General features: G+C 41.9%; 1 protein-coding gene across 1 annotated transcript in view; it reads right to left on the bottom strand.

Annotated features, from left to right (window-relative positions):
• The window catches only part of pinx1 (PIN2 (TERF1) interacting telomerase inhibitor 1), a 259,762-nt gene that overhangs the window by 114,896 nt on the left and 124,692 nt on the right, over nt 1–20,174 (bottom strand). Inside the window, exon 6 of the mRNA XM_028796384.2 lies at nt 9,309–9,397. Coding sequence (XP_028652217.1) covers nt 9,309–9,397 — 89 coding nt within the window. The remainder of the gene's footprint in view (nt 1–9,308; nt 9,398–20,174) is intronic.

Here is a 20,174-nt window from a genome sequence, read left to right on the forward strand (position 1 = left end):
TAGATAGATAGATACTTTATTAATCTCAAGGGGAAAACTACATACTCCAGCAGCAGCATACGGATACAAAAAAAAAAACAATATTAAATTAAAGAGTGATAACAATGCAGGTAAAAACAGACAATAACTTTGTGTAATGTTAACGTTTACCCCCCTGGATGGAATTGAAGAGTCGCATAGTTTGGGGGAGGAACGATCTCCTCAGTCTGTCAGTTCGGGAATAAAGTTGACACCAAACATTCACATTTTTTTTTTTTAGTTAATTCAGACAAGCGTCAATTATGACCAATTTTTTTGTTTCTGTATTTTTGTAACAAGGAGTTGTATCTTTATATATAATACGCTACCATGGCTGTCCGTTTGTCTGTCCAGGATTTTAAATCACCTGCAGCTCGCAAACCGTTTGATCCATTGACCTGATATTTGGTGAACATATACTACGTGACGTCTACTGTACGCTTGATGATTGACCTCCTAGGTTACTCCTCTTTTTAGTTTTATTGTAGAATCAACTCTCGGTAGCGGGCAGCAGGGTGGCCGTGCAGCTCATTCATATGGGCGCCGTTCTCATCCCCTACCACGTTCGCCGTCACTTCCCCTACCTCTTCATATCTTAAGTCATTCTTGAGGTAGATTGAAGACTTAAGTGCCAGCTTAAGTGAAAAATTAAGGAAAACGTACTAAGTAATAGCAACACAAACACAGACTTAATCGGTTTTAACGTGAAAAGAGGTCGACGAAAGAAGAGAAGAGGTGGGCCGCTAGGGTGGAGAAAAGAAGAGCTGCTCAGGAAACAGCAGGCACATCAAACTCTGAGCAAACGAATGATAAACATACAGAGAAAGAGGATGAGAACTAGGAATGCTCAAGTCAAGTGGATTCATAACGCCGTTACTGGTCTTATATAATATGCTACTGTGGCTGTCCAGGATTTTAAATCACCTGTAGCTTGCAAACCGTTTGACCTATTGAGCTGAAATTTGGTACACATATACTACGTGACGTCTATTGTCCACTTTCGTTGTGATGATTGACCTCCAAGGTTATTCCTCTTTTTATTTTATTGTAGAATCAACTCTTGGTAGTGGCCAGCAGGGCGCCCGTGTGGCGCATGTGTACAGGCGCCATTCTCATCCCTACCACCTTCGCCGTCACTACCCCTACCTCTTCATATCTTAAATCATTCTTGAGGCAGATTGAAGACTTAAGTGCCAGTTTAAGTGAAAAATTAAGGAAAACGTACTAAGTAATTGCAACACAAACACTGACTTAATCAGTTTTAACGCAAAAAGAGGTTGACGAAAGAAGAGAAGAAGCAGGCCGCTAGGGTGAAGGAAAGAAGATCTGGTCAGGAAGCAGCAAGGGCATCAACCTCTGAGCAAACGAATGCTAAACGTACAGAGAAAGAGGATGAAGACTAGGAATGATCAAGTCAAGTGGATTCACTGCACGTTATCATGCAGTATGCCGTTACTGGTTCTTGAGTAAAAGTGTATGTGTTTATTTGATATTTGGACTAAAGTCTTCACACTTCACGTCATTAGCAGTATAACATGGAAAAAGGTTTCTGGTTTAGGTTTGTGTTCAGCATTCCTTGCAGATGGAGGAGCACAAGAGCAGGAGTTTTTAGAAGTAATCAATGACTGTTTTTTAACACAGCATGTTAAAGAGCCAACACGGGGTGAAGCCTGTCTGGATTTAGTATTTTGTGATAATCAGGATAGAATTGAGGGTGTAGAGGTGATTGGACCACTAGGGTCACGTGACCATAATGTAATACAATTCTCAGTATTTTGTAAGAGTGCAGATGCAAAGACTAAAATTGTTTAGTTGAACTTTGGTAGGGCTAATTTTGAGCAGATGCGACAAAGTCTAAGTAGGATACACTGGGATAAGCTTTTAAGTGTGGAGACAGTCGAGGAGCAGTGAAACGGGTTTAAAAATGTTTTACATGTAATGCAGGACAGATACAGATCTAAATTTGGAATTAATAGGAAACAAAAAAAAACAGCACGGTGGATTAATAAAAATTTTAAAAAGAAGCTGAAAAGGGAAAAAAACGCTTTATAAGGCATATAAGACTAATGACTGCAAAGTGAATCGTAGAGCGTATGAGAACATGAGGGCAACCATTAAGAAGGATATCAGGGAGGCTAAAAGACATTTGGAGAGGAATATAGCAGATAAGGCGAAATAAGACCTGAAGAGATTCATTCAGTATTCTAGTAGTAAAAGAACAGACAAGTAAGAGGTGAAATGCATCAGAAATAGTAAAGGGGAATTAAAAGATACAGACAATGAAATAGTGGATGCCCTAAACTTACATTTTTCTGAGGCGTTCACAAGTGAGGAAGTGGATAACCTCAGAGCAGTAACAGGGACTACTAAGGAGGTAGTGAAGGATTTGGAAATTGTAGAGGGAGAAGTACTGCTGAAATTAAATAAGCTGAAATCTAACAAATCTCCAGGACCAGATCATATTTATCCTCAAGTTCTTAAGGAGGCTAGTGAGTACAGATATAAACCCTTGACACATATTTTTAGGAAGTCACTGCGCACTGGAGAGAATCCGAAGGACTGGAAAATGGCAAATATCATCCCATTATATAAAAAGGGTGACAGGGCAGATCCAAGCAACTATAGGCCAGTAAACTTAACATGCATCACAGGAAAATTAATGGAAGGAATTATTAAGGATAAGATCGAGCAACACCTGGCAAGGACAGGAGTCATTCTGAACAGTCAGTGTGGGGTCAGAAGAGGGAGGTTGTGTTTTACTAACAGGCTGGAATTCTATGAGGAGACAACAAAAATATCAAAGTGGAGCAGATGAGATTATTTTTCTGGACTTTCAGAAAGCATTTGATAAGGTGCCACATGAGAGGGTGGGCATCAAACTAAAAGAAGTGGCAGTTCAGGGTGATGTTTTTAGATGGGTGAAGAATTGGCTCAGACACAGGAATCAGAGGGTGATGGTGTGAGGAACCTCATCAGAACTGGCCAATGTTAAGAGTGGTGACCAGCAGGGGGCAGTGCTGGGGCCGCTGCTATCTTAATACATAATTCGTCTGCCTCCACACTCACTCACTCACGTCCGTCCGAAGCCAAATGCGCAGTCGCCTTCTGCGCACGTCCAAAGCCGAATGCGCAGTCATCTTCTGCGCAGCTGCCCAAAAAACCTTACGAACCGACATCCAACCCCAACATCGCGGCAGGTGGCGGATTTACAGCCGCAAAAATTCAAAGAGAAAGGCGACTTTGATTAAACCTCTAGAGGCCTGAAAGGCGATTTCGACTACAGCTCGAGGCCTAATTACGCATTCTGATTCAACTACGCATTCATTCAATACACCTTAATCAGGTTTGTGGTGCTTATACTTATTACTATTCCATATTGTACTGGAACATTCATCATTCAATATTATACTAAAGGCCTGGAAAATTAATCAAATAACAGTACAAGCCTGTACAGTAATGAGTAAAGCGGACTACAATCATTACAAAACAACTTCGTTACTTATCATTTGTTCTTCATACACTGCTGACACAAACTCGTGCCCGTTTCATCTTCAGCTCTTTGTCTAGTTTTTAATAATTAGAAATGACTTAGATAGAAATATAAGGAACAAGCTGGTTAAATTTGCAGATTACCAACATAGGTGCATTAGCAGATAATTTGGAATCCATTATATCATCACAGAAGGACTTGGATAGCAGACAGGCTTGAGCAGATTTGTGGCAGATGAAATTTAATGTCAGTAAATGTAAAGAATTACACATAGGAAGTAAAAATGTCAGGTTTGAATACACAATGGGTAGGCGGAAAATCGAGAGTCCACCTCATGAGATGGATTTAGGAGTCATAATGGACTCTAAGCTATCGACTTCCGACAGTGTTCGGAAGCCATTAAGAAGGCTAACAGAATGTCAGGTTATATAGCGCCTTGATGTGTGGAGTACAAGTCACAGGAGGTTCTGCTCAGTCTTTATAACACACTGGTAAGGCCTCATCTGGAGTCCTGGGTGCAGTTTTGGTCTCCAGGTTACAAAAAGGACACAGCAGAACTAGAAAAAGTCCAGAGAAGAGCAACGAGGCTGATTAGAGGGCTACAGGGGATGAGTTATGAGGAAAGATTAAAAGAGTTGAGCCTTTACTGTTTAAGCAAAAGAAGATTAAGAGGTGACCTGATTGAAATGTTTAAAATTATGAAGGGAATTAGTGCAGTGGATCGAGACTGTTATTTTAAAATGAGTTCATCAAGAACACGGGGACACAGTTGGAAACTTGTTAAGGGGAACATTAGGAAGTTTTCTTTACACAAAGAACGTTAGGCACTTGGAATAAGCAACCAAGTAGTGTGGTAGACAGTAAGACATTAGGGACTTTCAAAACTCGACAATGTTTTTTTTGGAAGAAATAAGTGGACAGGACTGGCGAGCTTTGTTGGGATGAATGGCCTGTTCTCGTCTAGAGTGTTCTAATGTGTTCTAATATGTACTAAAGCAATACAGTTCTTGGCATTTTAGTTATCTGGCCTGTTACCATTCAGAACTCTTAATTGCCTATTTTAGTTTTTCATTTAAGTTTTAATTGTTGCCTGTTTAATGAACCAGACATTACTTAATAATGAAATGCAGATAACCAATAAACCAGCAGCTCTCCAGATAAAGGGCTTCCTTTTAAACCTGTGCAGGTGCACAATGAAGTATTTGTGCTAAATATGTTCAAAAATAAATGAGAGGGGAATTAGAAGGACTGTTAAGTTTAATTCTATTCTGGTCCACAAAACACTTGGATAATGTTCTCAGAGAAAGAAACCCTAAAGTGTAATTCAAATTTCCTTTGGATGAATGAACGCACTAACAAGCCAAACAATTAAATACCAAGTTTATCAGCAAGGACCATCAGTTAATCCAAAATGCTGCTGCAAGAATTATTACAAGAACAAGAAAATACGAACACATAACCCCAGTTCTAGAGTCGTTACACAGCCTCCCAGTTAAGTTTAGGGCAGATTTCAAAATCATCCTTTTAACATATAAAGCATTAAATAAATGGCCGAGGTCCGGCTTACTTGTCTGAACTTATCATGACTTACAAACCAGAGCGCACATTAAGATCTCAAGATGCTGGTCTGCTTATGGTTCCAAGGATTAATAAAATAACAGTGGGAGGTCAAGCCTTTAGTTACAGGACCCCTAAACTGTGGAGTGGTCTGCCTGCTACTATAAGAGATGCCCCTTCATTCTCAGCTTTTAAATCCCGGCTGAAGACTCACGACTTCAGTTTAGCACATCCTGACTAGAGCTGCTGATTAGCTGTACAGACTGCATCTCTGTTGTTAGTCATTTGCACTAAAACATAAGTAACACGATCGTTATAAATTGTTACTAACCTTCACCTATTCTATTTCTCTTCTCAGTACTCAAATGTGGCACTTGCTACCACAGCCCACCTGCCAAGTTGTTTTGCCTGCCTAAGGTAAAGTCATCTCTGATGAAGGATCGCAGGAATCGTGGGGTAGAGGGGTCCCTTCATTGGATTGGCTAGCCCAGCTCTGTTTCAGCTGTGGAATGGCCAATAGGGGGAGGCAGCTTGATGGCTGCGGTCTCCAGGACTCTGAACAAATCCAAATCATATTATGGGATATCATCTACTGTTAAATTCTGGTCTGTACTTGTAATATTTTTATACTGTATTGAGGATTTGTTCTGTTCTGTGTATTGTATTGTATTGACCCCCTTCTTTTTGACATTCAATGCACGCCCAACCTACCTGGAAAGAGGTCTCTCTTTGAACCGCCTTTCCCAAGGTTTCTTCCATGTTTTTGGGAGTTTTTCCTCGTCTCCTTAGAGAGTCAAGGCTGGGGGGCTGTCGAGAGGCAGGGCCTATTAAAGCCCATTGAGGCACTTTGTGTGATTTTGGGCTACACAAAAATAAATTATATTGTATTATATCTTCTAATTAGGAAACTGGCTGGAAGGAAAAGCTGCGGCCACTGCGGCCCTCCAGGACCGTGACTGAGGTCCCCTGTTGTAGACGGCCTTTACATTTTGACACTATGTATTTTATCCATAAACTGAAACAGCTCAGTTTCACTAAACATAAATTAACTTCAATAATCAACAGCTAATAAATGCTTCACAGCAACAAAACTTTTAAAGAACAAATCTATTAAAATACAATTTCTATTTTTAAATACAGATATAGGCTACCATGGAAAGAGTTTCTATGTTGCCTGATGAGTAAACAGCCGCCAGCACAAAATGAACACGCCACAGTCTCACCTTAATTACTTTCTACAATTCTGAGCTCCACCCAAACGGAGAAAACAACTAAAATATGATTTCCAGTTAAAAAAAGAAATTTAGGAAATATCTGCTAACAACCTCAAAGGCTGCAATTCGTCTGCTAACATTTTTTTTTTTTTAAGGTCTCAAAATTAATACAAAAGTGAAACTTTCACAAACTGAATGGGATTCCAATGTGCACTTTAAGAATAATTTGTCCAATACTACAGAGCTATCCTCAGCTTTTTTGGTTTGTGACCCCTTTATGAAATCTGAGCTTTCTCACAACCCCAGTTGTTTGAAATATTGACATTCACGTCCCATTCAAAACATGGCTTAATGTTTTTTTTTTTTATTAATCTATTCTCTATATATAAAATCCTAAGCCTAAAGGTGCAACGATTTTATGCAATGATTTTATGTTACGTTCTTTGTCACGCTTTAAATCGGGCTTATTTTAAAACCTACATATATATGTTTGGTATCATTCTTTTCAGACTTTATCGAAATTTAATGTGATGTTGTTAGATTTTCAGATTCTTATTTCATTTTTGTTTGTTGCTAATAAGAGGGGAGCTAGCTGAGTGGAGAATTTCTTATAAAATTCTACAGGGCAGCCATCAGGGCCTGCTGCTTTCCCGCTCTGAAGTGACTTTATAGCATCTAGTAATTCTGATAGCGCCAGAGGCTTATCCAATTCCTCTGCACTAAAAGTATCTATTTGTGGTATCTGCAATGTATCCAGAAATGCATTAGATTGTGTGTTGTCTTCTTTAAACTCAGTAGAATATAACGATTTATAGTAGTCTCTAAATGTGTGTATTATATTTTTATGGGCAATGATTTTATCTCCGCAGTCCCCTGCAATTCTAACCTCTACTTTTATAAGTACCCTGCTCTTCCCTATTGAGTAGTCATAACTCAAGAGTCCCTAAAGCACAGAATTCCCAAAAGCAATTCAAAGATTGTTCTCTAGGGGGAGAAATACCATCGAAACCCCGGCTACATACAAAAAAGGGCCTTGATAAAACTTGACTAAATCAAAGGTTTATTTTGAAAAAAGGCTCCCAAGAATAGAAAGGAATTGCCTATAAAGGCAAGGCAATCTACAGCAACCAAAGTCACAAAATAGAATCAACAGACAAAGTCAAACACAGAGCACAAGGCTTAAAATATAGAAATTCACAAAACAATAGTAAAGGCACAGTGAAACACAAGATACACTCCACCATCTAGTGCATTCAAAATGAACCACCAGGAGCTATGGAAGGCCCCCCCAGTATACAGGGTGGAGGGCAATTCCCGGCAATGATTGGCAGGTGGTCCAGCCCCTTGGGGAACCACCTACAAAACACGTGTAGAAGAAACACAACAAAGTCAGCTGAAATGTTGAGACAAAATCAAATCAAGAATGATGCATGGAATAATCAACTTATATAAAAAAGAATCAAGAGTGAAGAAAAGTGACATGAAACAGGAATTTGAATCCCAGCCAGTGGAGGAACCTTAGCTGAGATAGGACACGTGTGGCAGGTCTGATGTGACGGGACAATACAGTATACCTTTATATCGTATTGTAGAGTCCACTGCAATTATAACCTTTACTTTTATAAGAACCTCACTCTTCCCTATTGAGCAGTCGCGACTCAGGAGTCCCTAAAGCACAGAATTTCCAAAAGCACTTCAAACGGGCTTTTAGGGGGGCGGTGGGAAATTCTGTCAAAAGCTCATCTAAGTGTAAATTTTTTAAAAGTTTTATTTTAACAAAAAGGCTCCCAAGAGCACAAAGGAATTGCCTGAAAAGGCAAGGCAATCCACAGAAACCAAAGTCCCAAAACTGAATCCAAAGACATACTGAAAATGAAGCACAGGTTCAATAAAATCCAGGATTACACAAAGCAATAGCAAAGGCACAGTTAAAGAAGAAACGCTCCGCCATCTAGCGCACTTGAAATGTGCTGCCAGGAACTATGGCAGGCCTTCAAATAAGCAGGGTGGAGGACAGTTCATGACGGTGACTGGAAGGTGGCCCCACCCCTTGTGAAGCCACCCACAAAACATATGAGACGTGATCAAATAAACACAAAGAATTATGTATACATGCTTAGCAAAAGAAATATTAATACAAATAAATGATGCAAAATTTGATAAAACGGACAACAGACACAACTCTGAACCTCAGCCAGGGGAGAAATGCTGGCTGAATCATGACAGTTATCAAAGTCCTGTGACGACGGAATGAAAGCAGATACTCCAACTGTCTACGAGACTCACTGCATCAAATCATCTAAAATGATTACAGATACTTCTCCACAACATGTCACCAGTTTGTCACAAGTACAAATTTCCATATCCTCCTTCAGTCCTTCCCCAGGAGAGTGTCTTCCTCCTCCTCCTCCCGATTCCAACTTACCTGGCCAAAGGGGAGGTCTCAGACCCGAGAGTACATCCATTGTGTTAGCACTGTAATGAGGAAGAACTTCTGGGTCATCTGACCGGAAAGCCTCCACCCAACGGCTCCCTCTAGTGGCACCAAACTACCCCACCAAAACTATAACTCCTATGCAAATGTTCAAGTGGGAGCTGTATGGGAGAGATGCTGCCACCCAGTGGACTGGGGAAACACACAGCCCAGGGCAACATTCACCCCTGTCCTTCCATTACATCTTCCCAAATGGGAATAGGAGACACCAACTCATCCTAATCAGGATGCAAATCCACCAATGTATCTATGTCCATTCTGAGGGTCCCTCAGCTGGGTAACCAATTACCCATCCCTGCTGGGATGCCAGCCCATCCTTGCCTTAGAACACAAGTGCACAACTATTTTAACATTGAGAAAACGAAAGAAGAATGAAAACCAGACCCCAGAATTGAAGTCAAAATTTCACAAAAATCAATACAAACGTAAAAAAAATGTCAGTAACACAAGAAAAATAAATAAGAATATCTAACCACAACACACTGTTGTAAAGCAATTACTCTTCAAACAATTCAAGATGAGAGGAGAGACTTACAGCATTTTGTTCATTGTTCTTCTTCTTCTTCTTTCTCTTTCCAAAGATACAATCCAGGTCGGTCTCACTGCGGTTAGACAAGTCCTTTCCTTTAAAAATAAAAAAAATAAAAAATAAACAAGACTGGCAAGAATAGCGGAATACATAGAACAATTCTCAAATTCGTCCCTAAAAGCAACCTTGCCCTCTCCGCACTTTCAATTCACAATTTCTCAAACTATTTCAGAACATCAGAATGATTTTGACGAGAAGGTTCCAGAAGTTCTGCTATCTGCTACGCTAGTTGGTCACCAATGCCATGCGTCTGTCGTTCCTTTCTGTAACGTTTGTGTGATGTTTACCCCGAGTTCATTGTAAAGTAAGAACTGGGGGTAACTGTACTAATTCTGGTCATAATTTCAAACACTTCAATCATGTCACCTGTTAATTTCTGTTTGATAAAACTCAAAAAGTTCAAGTCCTTCACTCCCTCCTCATAGCTCACATGTGGCATACATCACCATGTGGGTGAAGAAATAACTTTCATTTGAAAAACTGCAAACTTAGGGTTTAACTGGGTTTAACTTAGGGAATTAACTGGGTATTCCATCCTGATTTGTGTTTGTCAAATTTTTATCTCCTTGTGTTCCCTGGAATGTTCTTTTATTGTTGTTGTGTAAGTTAGTCCACCATACTGACTTCCCACAAGTTGGCTCTTCCATATTCAGGTGCATTTAATTGTCAGTCAACTAAAACCCCAGACAGGTGACCTCCACTGAATGAAATCTGTGATTTGTAAAACCAACAGACTGTGCCAGTGTTGATGGTGGTGCATCATATTAAATGGGAGGGCAACACGCCTTGCAGTATGGAGACCAGGGTTCACATCCCGGGTCCTCCCTCTGAGAGTTCTCACTGTCCCTGTGTGGGTTTTCTCGGGGTTCTCCAGTTTCCTCACCACAGTCCAGAGGTTAGGTGGATTGATGGTACTACTGTGTGTGTGTGTGTGTGTTCACCCTGCGATGGTCTGGCGCCCTGTCCTGAGTTGGTTCCTACTTTGCTTCTATGCTGGCTGGGATAAGCTCCAGCATCCCTGTGACCCTGTTCAGGAATAAATTGGTTAGAAAATGAACAGTACATGTATTCACCCCCTTTAATATTTTCATTATTTTCTGTTTTACATTTATAATAATAATAATTCATTACATTATTATAATTAATTTACACCATTTTACAGAGACCTGCTTTCACTTTGACATCAAAACGAGTCCTTTTCTGTTGATCAATGTCAAAAACGCCTAATTAAACCTGATGCGATTCAATGTTGTATAACAAATAAAATGTAAAAAATTCCAATGTGATTTAATGTTGTTGAAGACTAAAAATGCAAAAACTTCCAAGGGGTGCGTACTTTTTATAGGCCCTATTATTTACAATTCTTTGCTAGGACAGGTAATCCTTTAATTGCATACAACATTGTTCTTTATGTAATTTATTTTTACAATAAAAATTTGATCACAAAGAAATACAGCCCTGTGGGTACTGTTAACTTGACTGTGTGTGACTCATGTGCTCTCTTCGGCTGCTATATAAAGATATGCGTTGTCTTGTTATCTTGGCAGATTAGTTTGGTCATTGATGCAATAAAACAAGAACCTCCTTGCATATGGATACTGTAGTAGGATTATTCTCTTTTTACCCAGAACACAAACTAATCCAGATAAGCACGTTATATGTCTTGATGAGTCACCAACCCATGTAGACAGACAGATAGACAGAGATGAAAGGCACTATAAGATAGATAGATAGATAGATAGATAGATAGATAGATAGATAGATAGATAGATAGATAGATAGATAGATAGATGTGAACGGCACTATATAACAGACAAACAGAGACAGACAGACAGATAGATGTGAAAGGCACTATATAACAGACAGACAGACATGAAAGGCACTATATGACAGACAGACAGAGACAGACAGACAGATAGATGTGAAAGGCACTATATAACACAGACAGACATGAAAGGCACTATATGACAGACAGACAGACAGATAGATAGATAGATAGATAGATAGATAGATAGATAGATAGATAGATAGATAAGGTACTATCTATCTATCTGTCTGTCTGTCATATAGTGCCTTTCATGTCTGTCTGTGTTATATAGTGCCTTTCACATCTATCTGTCTGTCTGTCTCTGTCTGTCTGTCATATAGTGCCTTTCATGTCTGTCTGTCTGTCATATAGTGCCTTTCATGTCTGTTTGTCTGTTATAGTGCCTTTCACATCTATCTATCTGCCTGTCTGTCTGTCACATAGATAGATAGATAGATAGATAGATAGATAGATAGATAGATAGATAGATAGATAGATAGATAGATAGTACCTTATCTATCTATGTGACAGACAGACAGGCAGATAGATAGATGTGAAAGGCACTATAACAGACAAACAGACATGAAAGGCACTATATGACAGACAGACAGACAGATGAAAGGCACTATATGACAGACAGATAAGGCACTACCTATCTATCTATCTATGTGACAGACAGACAGGCAGATATTTATTTGAACCTGGGGGACATTTGGCTTTTTACAGAAGCTCTTTAAATACATAAATAGGTTTAAATAAATAAAAAATACACACACACACACTTTGGTATGAACACACACTGGAATCATCATTATGCAAGAATAGTTCAAAAGAAAGAAATCTTCTGACTTGGCAGTGCCAGTCCCTGTGATGCGCAATACAGATGTATTGGTGTTTGTATAAAGGAGCCCCCTGTAGTGTCTGCTGAATAATTTGTTGGCTGAAAGTCCCCAGTGTTGTTGTGTCACAGAGAGGATGTGCAGTTTTGTTCATAATGGCACTCAGTTTTGTTTTAATTCTCTCCTTCACTACGATCTCGCTGGGGTCCACAGTCTGTCCCATAACTGAGTCTGCCCTTTTAATATGCTTGTTGATTTGGGGGTCCTCTCTTGAAGTGATGTGACCAGCCCAGCACACCACATTGGCCATCACAGAGTTGTAGAAGATGTCCCTACTCACATTAAAGGAGCGCAGTCTCCTAAGGAAGAAGACCCTGCTCTGCCCATTCTTCTCTAGTTCCTCTGTGTTCCAAGACCAGTCCAACCTGTCATTACTGTAGACCACCTCTACATCCCCTCCCTGAATTGTAACTGAATAGGCTCTTTGGTTCTGTGAAAGTCATAAGTAGTTTCTTGGTTTTGCTGATGTTAAGTTGCAGACAGTTCTCAAAGTCCTCCCCCTGACTCCTCTCCTCGGTCTCTGCCTGTTCTAATATCTGCTTTTCTCTTCACTCTGTACATCTCAGACTATAAATATAACAGCAGGTCATGTCACCTGCAGAAATTCTCCAGTGATTTTTTACTTATGGGGTGTACTGATAAGGGGGCTGAGACAGAGGAGAGGAGTCAGGGGGAGAACTTTGAGAATTATCTGCACCTTAAAATCAGCAAAACCAAGGAACCGCTTATTGACTTTCGCCACAGCAAAGCAGCCATTATGTCCGCTCACTATTCAGGGAGAGGATGTTGAGATGATGCACTGCTACAAATACATGGGGGGGGGGGTTCAAATTAGCGACATGGCTGGACTATTCTCTTAAACCAAAGGAAGACAGGGCAGAGCTGACTCTTTTTCTCATAGTAGACTGCATTCCTTTAATATGGATTATGAAATTCATGACATGTTCTATAACTCTGTGATGGCCCAGTGTGGTGCGCTGGGCCTGTAACATCATAGCAAAGAGAGGCCCACTGAATGAACAAGCGCATTAGGAATTCAGCATCAGTTATGGAATGCCATCTGGTCCCGCTAGAGCTAGGAGAGAATGAAGATAAAACCGATAGGCCTGTGACGATGCGGGTTCTACTCCATGCTCCCATCTAGGCTTCTGGGGAGCTCTCGAACCTGACACAGTCGGTAATGTCTGCAGTCCGGGGTTTGCACAGTCTGCAAAAAGTGCAGAGTGCTTTTATTTAAAATCAAAACCAAAAAACAGTGTCCTAATAAATAAGCGCAGCGTCTCAAATAGTTCTTAAATAAATAATCCGTTAAAACAGGTGAACAGTGGAGGTTAAAATCCAATAAATACATCTTGTTAAAATGATAATGACTGGAAGCAGTCTCGTCTTAAAACTCCGGTGCTTTCTTCTTTCTACTGGCGGCTCCTCTGCTTCTCCCATACAGGCCCCGCAACAGGGGAGTCGCCCTACCAGCTAATGCTCCCTCCTATTCTGGTCCGGTAGCCTTCCGATCCCCGGCTACGTAAGGCTCCAGCCGGACCGACACTTGGGTTCCCTCCCCAGCGGCCAGGGTGCTCACGCTGGGGCTCAATACGCCCAAAGCCTCCTCGACTGCCGCTCCCTTCAATGGCAAAGTCATCTCCTCTGCCTGTCACTCCAGCTCCTCAAAACTGCTCAGCTGGAGCGACCACTTTAATCTCCCCCCCCCCCCCCCCCCCCGCCCCGAGTTGGCGAAACACTCCTCTGGGGCTCTCCTATCAATCTTCGACGAGCTTCCTCTCGCTCTCACTCGCTCACGCACCGACATTCTCCTTCCTGCCGCCTTGTTCTCCCTTAACCTCTGTTCCCATTTTTTCTGACCTCTATCCGCCTCGCGCTTCTACTATATATTATGGGGCCGTGGCTCAGGTGTGGTGATTAGCAGTTACCGGCAACAACTACGGATGCAGACAACTCCTCAACTTTGCACATAAGCGAGGACTGCCCGCATCATGAAGTTCCCAGGAACCGCTCCAGCCACACTACCAACGCCCCCCGTTTAGGCCGCGAGTGCTGCGATTATCTATTAAAACTGGCCTTTTAAATCTGAGCTGTGGACCCGCTACACCACATGGCCATTATCAACATTGCTTCACATCCTCTCTTGGTGACATAATAACACTGCAGACATTTAGCCAACGAAAGAATCAGCAGAAGTGTGTCAGGAAATACTACTGGGGCTCCTTTACACCAACAACAAAATGCCTTTGTAAGGCCGTAGGCCGGGTCTATACTTAATGCGACTCGATGTGTGTGCCTGTGGATGCTACTTCTATAAGCGTTGTACTGTTTATACCTGCGCGTGTACTTTACGTAAATCTGGAAGATTCTACTAGGCGGCAGTGCAAGATATCATCACAGTGAGAACAGGTTCGGCTTTACTGTGTTGTGAATTGCGTAAAGCATCCATTAAATTCGAGGACACCTTGCCACAATATCTCTGAAAAGGATGTTTAATGATCAAATCCATCAATCCAGGGATGCACCCATTCCAGCAAGCATCTGGGCACGAGGCAGAAACAATCCCTGGAGGAGGCGTCAGCTCATCGCAAGGTGAATAGAAGACACACACATACACTGGCGTAGCAGGAGCGTCCGCTGGAGCATGCGTCATGTCGCGTGAAGTATATAAACCTGGCATAAATGTGCACATGTATGCGCCATCTAGTGGCTGTGGTTGAGCATAAGCAGACCAGACTACTACATATACACACACACATACAGTGCATCCGGAAAGTATTCACAGCGCATCACTTTCTCCACATTTTGTTATGTTACAGCCTTATTCCAAAATGGATTAAATTCATTTTTTCCTCAGAATTCTACACACAACACCCCATAATGACAACGTAAAAAACGTTTACTTGAGGTTTTTGCAAATTTATTAAAAATAAAAAACTGAGAAATCCCATGTACATAAGTATTCACAGCCTTTGCTCAATACTTTGTCGATGCACCTTTGGCAGCAATTACAGCCTCAAGTCTTGTTGAATATGATGCCACAAGCTTGGCACACCTATCCTTGGCCAGTTTCGCCCATTCCTCTTTGCAGCACCTCTCAAGCTCCATCAGGTTGGATGGGAAGCGTCGGTGCACAGCCATTTTAAGATCTCTCCAGAGATGTTCAATCGGATTCAAGTCTGGGCTCTGGCTGGGCCACTCAAGGATATTCACAGAGTTGTCCTGAAGCCACTCCTTTGATATCTTGGCTGTGTGCTTAGGGTCGTTGTCCTGCTGAAAGATGAACCGTTGCCCCAGTCTGAGGTCAAGAGCGCTCTGGAGCAGGTTTTCATCCAGGATGTCTCTGTACATTGCTGCAGTCATCTTTCCCTTTATCCTGACTAGTCTCCCAGTTCCTGCCGCTGAAAAACATCCCCACAGCATGATGCTGCCACCACCATGCTTCACTGTAGGGATGGTGCCAGGTTTTCCCCCAAATGTGACACCTGGCATTCAAACCAAAGAGTTCAATCTTTGTCTCATCAGACCAGAGAATTTCCTTTCTCATGGTCTGAGAGTCCTTCAGGTGCCTTTTGGCAAACTCCAGGCGGGCTGCCATGTGCCTTTTACTAAGGAGTGGCTTCCGTCTGGCCACTCTACCATACAGGCGTGATTGGTGGATTGCTGCAGAGATAGTTGTCCTTCTGGAAGGTTCTCTCTCCACAGAGGACCTCTGGAGCTCTGACAGAGTGACCATCGGGTTCTTGGTCACCTCCCTGACTAACTCCCTTCTACCCCGATCACTCAGTTTAGATGGCCAGCCAGCTCTAGGAAGAGTCCTGGTGGTTTTGAACTTCTTCCACTTACAGATGATGGAGGCCACTGTGCTCATTGGGACCTTCAAAGCAGCAGAAATTTTTCTGTAACCGTCCCCAGATTTGTGCCTCGAGACAATCCTGTCTCGGAGGTCTACAGACAATTCCTTTGACTTCATACTTGGTTTGTGCTCTGACATGAACTGTCAACTGTGGGGCCTTCTATAGACAGGTGTGTGCCTTTCCAAATCATGTCCAGTCAACTGAATTTACCACAGGTGGACTCCAATGAAGCTGCAGAAACATCTCAAGGATGATCAGGGGAAACAGGATGCACCAGAGCTCAGAGCTTCATGGCAAAGGCTGTGAATACTTATGTACATGTGCTTTCTCAATTTTTTTTATTTTTAAAAAATTTGCAAAAACCTCAAGTAAACTTTTTTCACATTGTCATTATGGGGTGTTGTGTGTAGAATTCTGAGGAAAAAAAATTAATTTAATCCACTTTGGAATAAGGCTGTAACATAACAAAATGTGGAAAAAGTGATGCGCTGTGAATACTTTCCAGATGCACTGTACACACACACTGGTCTTTCATTTATACACAGTATGTCTAATTTCTTGAGCTTCTCTAAAAAAGAAAACATTTCCTTGGGACTAATGAAGTTTGTTTGTTCATTCATTTCATTCAATCTCTCTATCCATCTTTTTCACTGACCAGGACAGACCTGGAGTTAAATCACAAAGATATGAGAGACCAGTCTGAAGTTCAGGAACTGAAGATGTACATATAGCCATTATTCTTTCTGGTGTTTCTAACTAACTATGTGTATTTTTCTAGCCATCTCTTCTTTCCTAGAAACTACCAATAATGAGTTAGAAGTTCATGTCACTTATGGCACGTTTAGCCTCAGTTACAGAAACTACCTAGCAGCCAGAGTGAAAACAGCGTCACAATTCACATTAATTACATAGCAACGTGTAGACACAAGGCCGTCACTGTCAGCAATACAGAAATTCCCTGCAGTCCGATCTGATGCACCTTTGTACATAAAATGTCGCACCGACTAAAGAAACACGGAGGAAAAAAAAAACAAGTACTTCTGACTTGAACAAGAGAATTAAAGAAAATAAGTTTCACAAACATCCATCCATCCATTTTCCAACCCGCTGAATCCAAACACAGGGTCACGGGGGTCTGCTGGTGCCAATCCCAGCCAACACAGGGCACAAGGCAGGAAACAATCCTGGGCAGGGTGCCAATCCACCGCAGGACACACACAAACACATCAAGCACACACTAGGGCCAATTTAGAATCACCAATCCACCTAACCTGCATGTCTTTGGACTGTGGGAGGAAACCGGAGCACCTGGAGGAAACCCACGCAGACACGGGGAGAACATGCAAACTCCACGCAGGGAGGACCTGGGAAGAGAACCCAGGTCCCCCAACTGCGAGGCAGCAGCGCTACCCACTGCGCCACCGTGCCGCCAGTTTCACAAACAAAAGGAGATTATTCAGTTCATTTGATGCTCATGTGGTTAGGTCATCGTGCCAAAAGGCCCCAGCGTCTCATTTAAGTAATTAAATCAAATATTAATCAGATTACTAGGACAGCATGCATTCACTTAAGAAATATAGCAAACGTTAGATCCCTTATAACTTTGCAAGGTGCTGAGAAATGAGTTCACTCTTTTGTTTTTAGTCGACCAGATTACTGTAACGCACTCCTCTCAGGACCACCCAACAAAGACATCAATCAGTTATGACGAGTGCAGAATGCAGCTGCTAGAATCTTAACTAGGAAAAGAAGATCCAAGCATATCACACCAGTCTGAGCGTCGTTACACTGGTTACCGGTGCCATTTAGAATTGACTTTAAAATACTTACAAAGCCTTCAATAATCTGCTCCATCCTGTCTTTCAGAATATCTGTCACCTTACACTCCAAATCGTAACCTTAGATCTTCAAATGAGGGTCTGCTGAGGAGCTAAACTTAAAAGAAGTGGTGAGGCGGGCGGCCTTCTGCTGTTAGGCACCTAAAAACTGGAATAGCTGACCGATAGAAATTCACCAGGCTGATACGGTGGAGCTGTTTAAAAAACTGAAACTAAAAACTCATTACTTTAACATGGCTTTCTCATAGCTTCATTTTAGTGTAACTCTGATATTCTGTATATGCACTGAATTATCATTTTTATCAGGACTCTGCAACCCATACTAACCTCTACTTTCTCTGCTGTTCTTTTTCTGTTTTTTCTGTGGTGCCAATATGTGCCCCCACCACCTTTTCAGGGCACCATGCAGTGCCTCCATTGATGGATTGAAGGCCAGAGGTCCACATGACCATCATCATCTAATTCTTCCATGAGAACCCTGAATACCATGAGGACTGATTGAAGTCATTGATGTCAGGTAGAATGCCTAGAGGGGGCTGGGTGGTCTCGTGGCCTCGGATCCCCTGCAGATTTTTTTTTTTTCTCCAGCCCTCCCTGGCCATCAGACCTTACTTTTTATTCTATGTTAATTAGTATTGCCCAATTTTATTTTTAAATTTTGTCTTTTTTCTCTTACTTCATCCTGTAAAGCACTTTGAGCTCCATCATTTGTATGAAAACGTGCTCGAGAAATAAATGTTGTTGTTGTTGTTACTGTAATGTGCAAAATTTCTTTGTCTTTTTTCACATATGCAACGTATCAAGATTTGATCTTCATTTAAACATATCCGTACATAAAGGCTGTTTATCAGTGACTAAGGTGTTTTCTTTTTTTCCAGTTCTCCATAGTGGCCGATCCATTTGCTGCTGCTTGCGATGGATAAAAGACTGGAGGCTGTCTGTAAAACTGCACGTGGACTTCGCTGGATGGTCCTTCTCTTTAATGCTACCATTCTAATGTTTTACCTTCCTGCTGTGCTGTTCTTGCTTTACTTCTCTTGTTGTAGTCACTATTAGAACTACTTTACTAAAAAAAAAAAAAAAAAACGTGTGAGGGACGAAACGCTGGGACCGACGTCACAGCTGGAATTGACTTGGGATCCTTACCTGGCTGGGTTGCCAATATTGTGGAACAACAGGAGAAGGCAATATATTCAGGTTATTGTACCCCCACCCCCACAATATGTCTGGTGGCAGAGTTCCAGGACTATGGTACCCATGCAGATATCCACAGGGCATCATGGGAGTTGTAGGTCTTTGGGTCAGCCCTTCTGGGTCTCTGAAAAGACTAGAGAGCCCTAATTTGCGGGACTTCAAATGTACCCAGAAGTGCTCCTGAGCCCCAATTTCAGGACACTGGAAGAACGTCTGGGTCTGCAATAAAATGAGCCACACTGCCTTGTCCAAGTGAATCGGAGCCGAGAGAGGAGACGGGCAACACTCACCTCGGAGGAGTAGCAGTGTGGTGCAGAGAAGAGAAGAATAATTATAATTGTCATTGGAAGCCATTGCTTTATATTAAATCCCTATGTTTTGAACCCAGAACTTTTTTGTGTATTCACTAGGCCTGCTTGCTTCGCTTGCCAACTCCCCCTCCACACCATGGCCTGCGCTACACGCCGTTGTGAAGGGGGGGGCTGAACGCACTGCAAGGAGACGCGGTCGCTCCTCTGAAACCCCCTCTTAAACGGTGATACGATGGGAAACAGTTTGGTTTTTTTTTTACCTCCTCTTTGCTCGATCAGTTGCTGGATTGCTGCTGCTGTACCGCATGATCTACATCTCGTGCGATCTCTTTTCGCTGTTCCGTTATTTCACTGAGTACTAATTTCCATTTGTTTGCGCTGTGATCTTTACTATCATTTTCTTGAGATTTTCGAATTTTAGTACAGTGGTACCTCGGTATGCGTCCGCTTTGGAATAAGTCCAACTTGGTATACGTCCTGTTTGGACGCAAAATATTTTGCTTGGTATACAACTTTTGTTTGGAATACGACTTGCGCGCTAGCCTTGTTTACCTCTCTCTCGAGACAAAGCCACGACTTCCCACGAGCGTCAGTACGCCAGTTGCTAGCATTCAGTGAACAACCCGCGCTATAACTCTCGGTGAACTTTCAAGTGATTGTGTTTTTTCGCGCGAATAACAGAAAAACAGTGGCAATAGTATATCGGTGGCATAGATTTGCGAAAAAAAGCAAAACTGATGCATTCCGATCTTTTGAAAAACAAGGCAGGAACGAGCCAAGAAAGTGAAATGTTTAAAGCCAGCCATGGTTGGTTTGATCATTTTAAGAGGAGGACTGGCATTCCCAGTGTTGTGAGGCATGGCGAGGGAGCCAGTGCTGATAAATATGGCGCCAATGATTTTGTTA

Source organism: Erpetoichthys calabaricus, chromosome 3, assembly GCF_900747795.2.
Source record: "Erpetoichthys calabaricus chromosome 3, fErpCal1.3, whole genome shotgun sequence".
In the NCBI taxonomy this organism is placed as follows: Eukaryota; Metazoa; Chordata; class Cladistia; order Polypteriformes; family Polypteridae; genus Erpetoichthys; species Erpetoichthys calabaricus.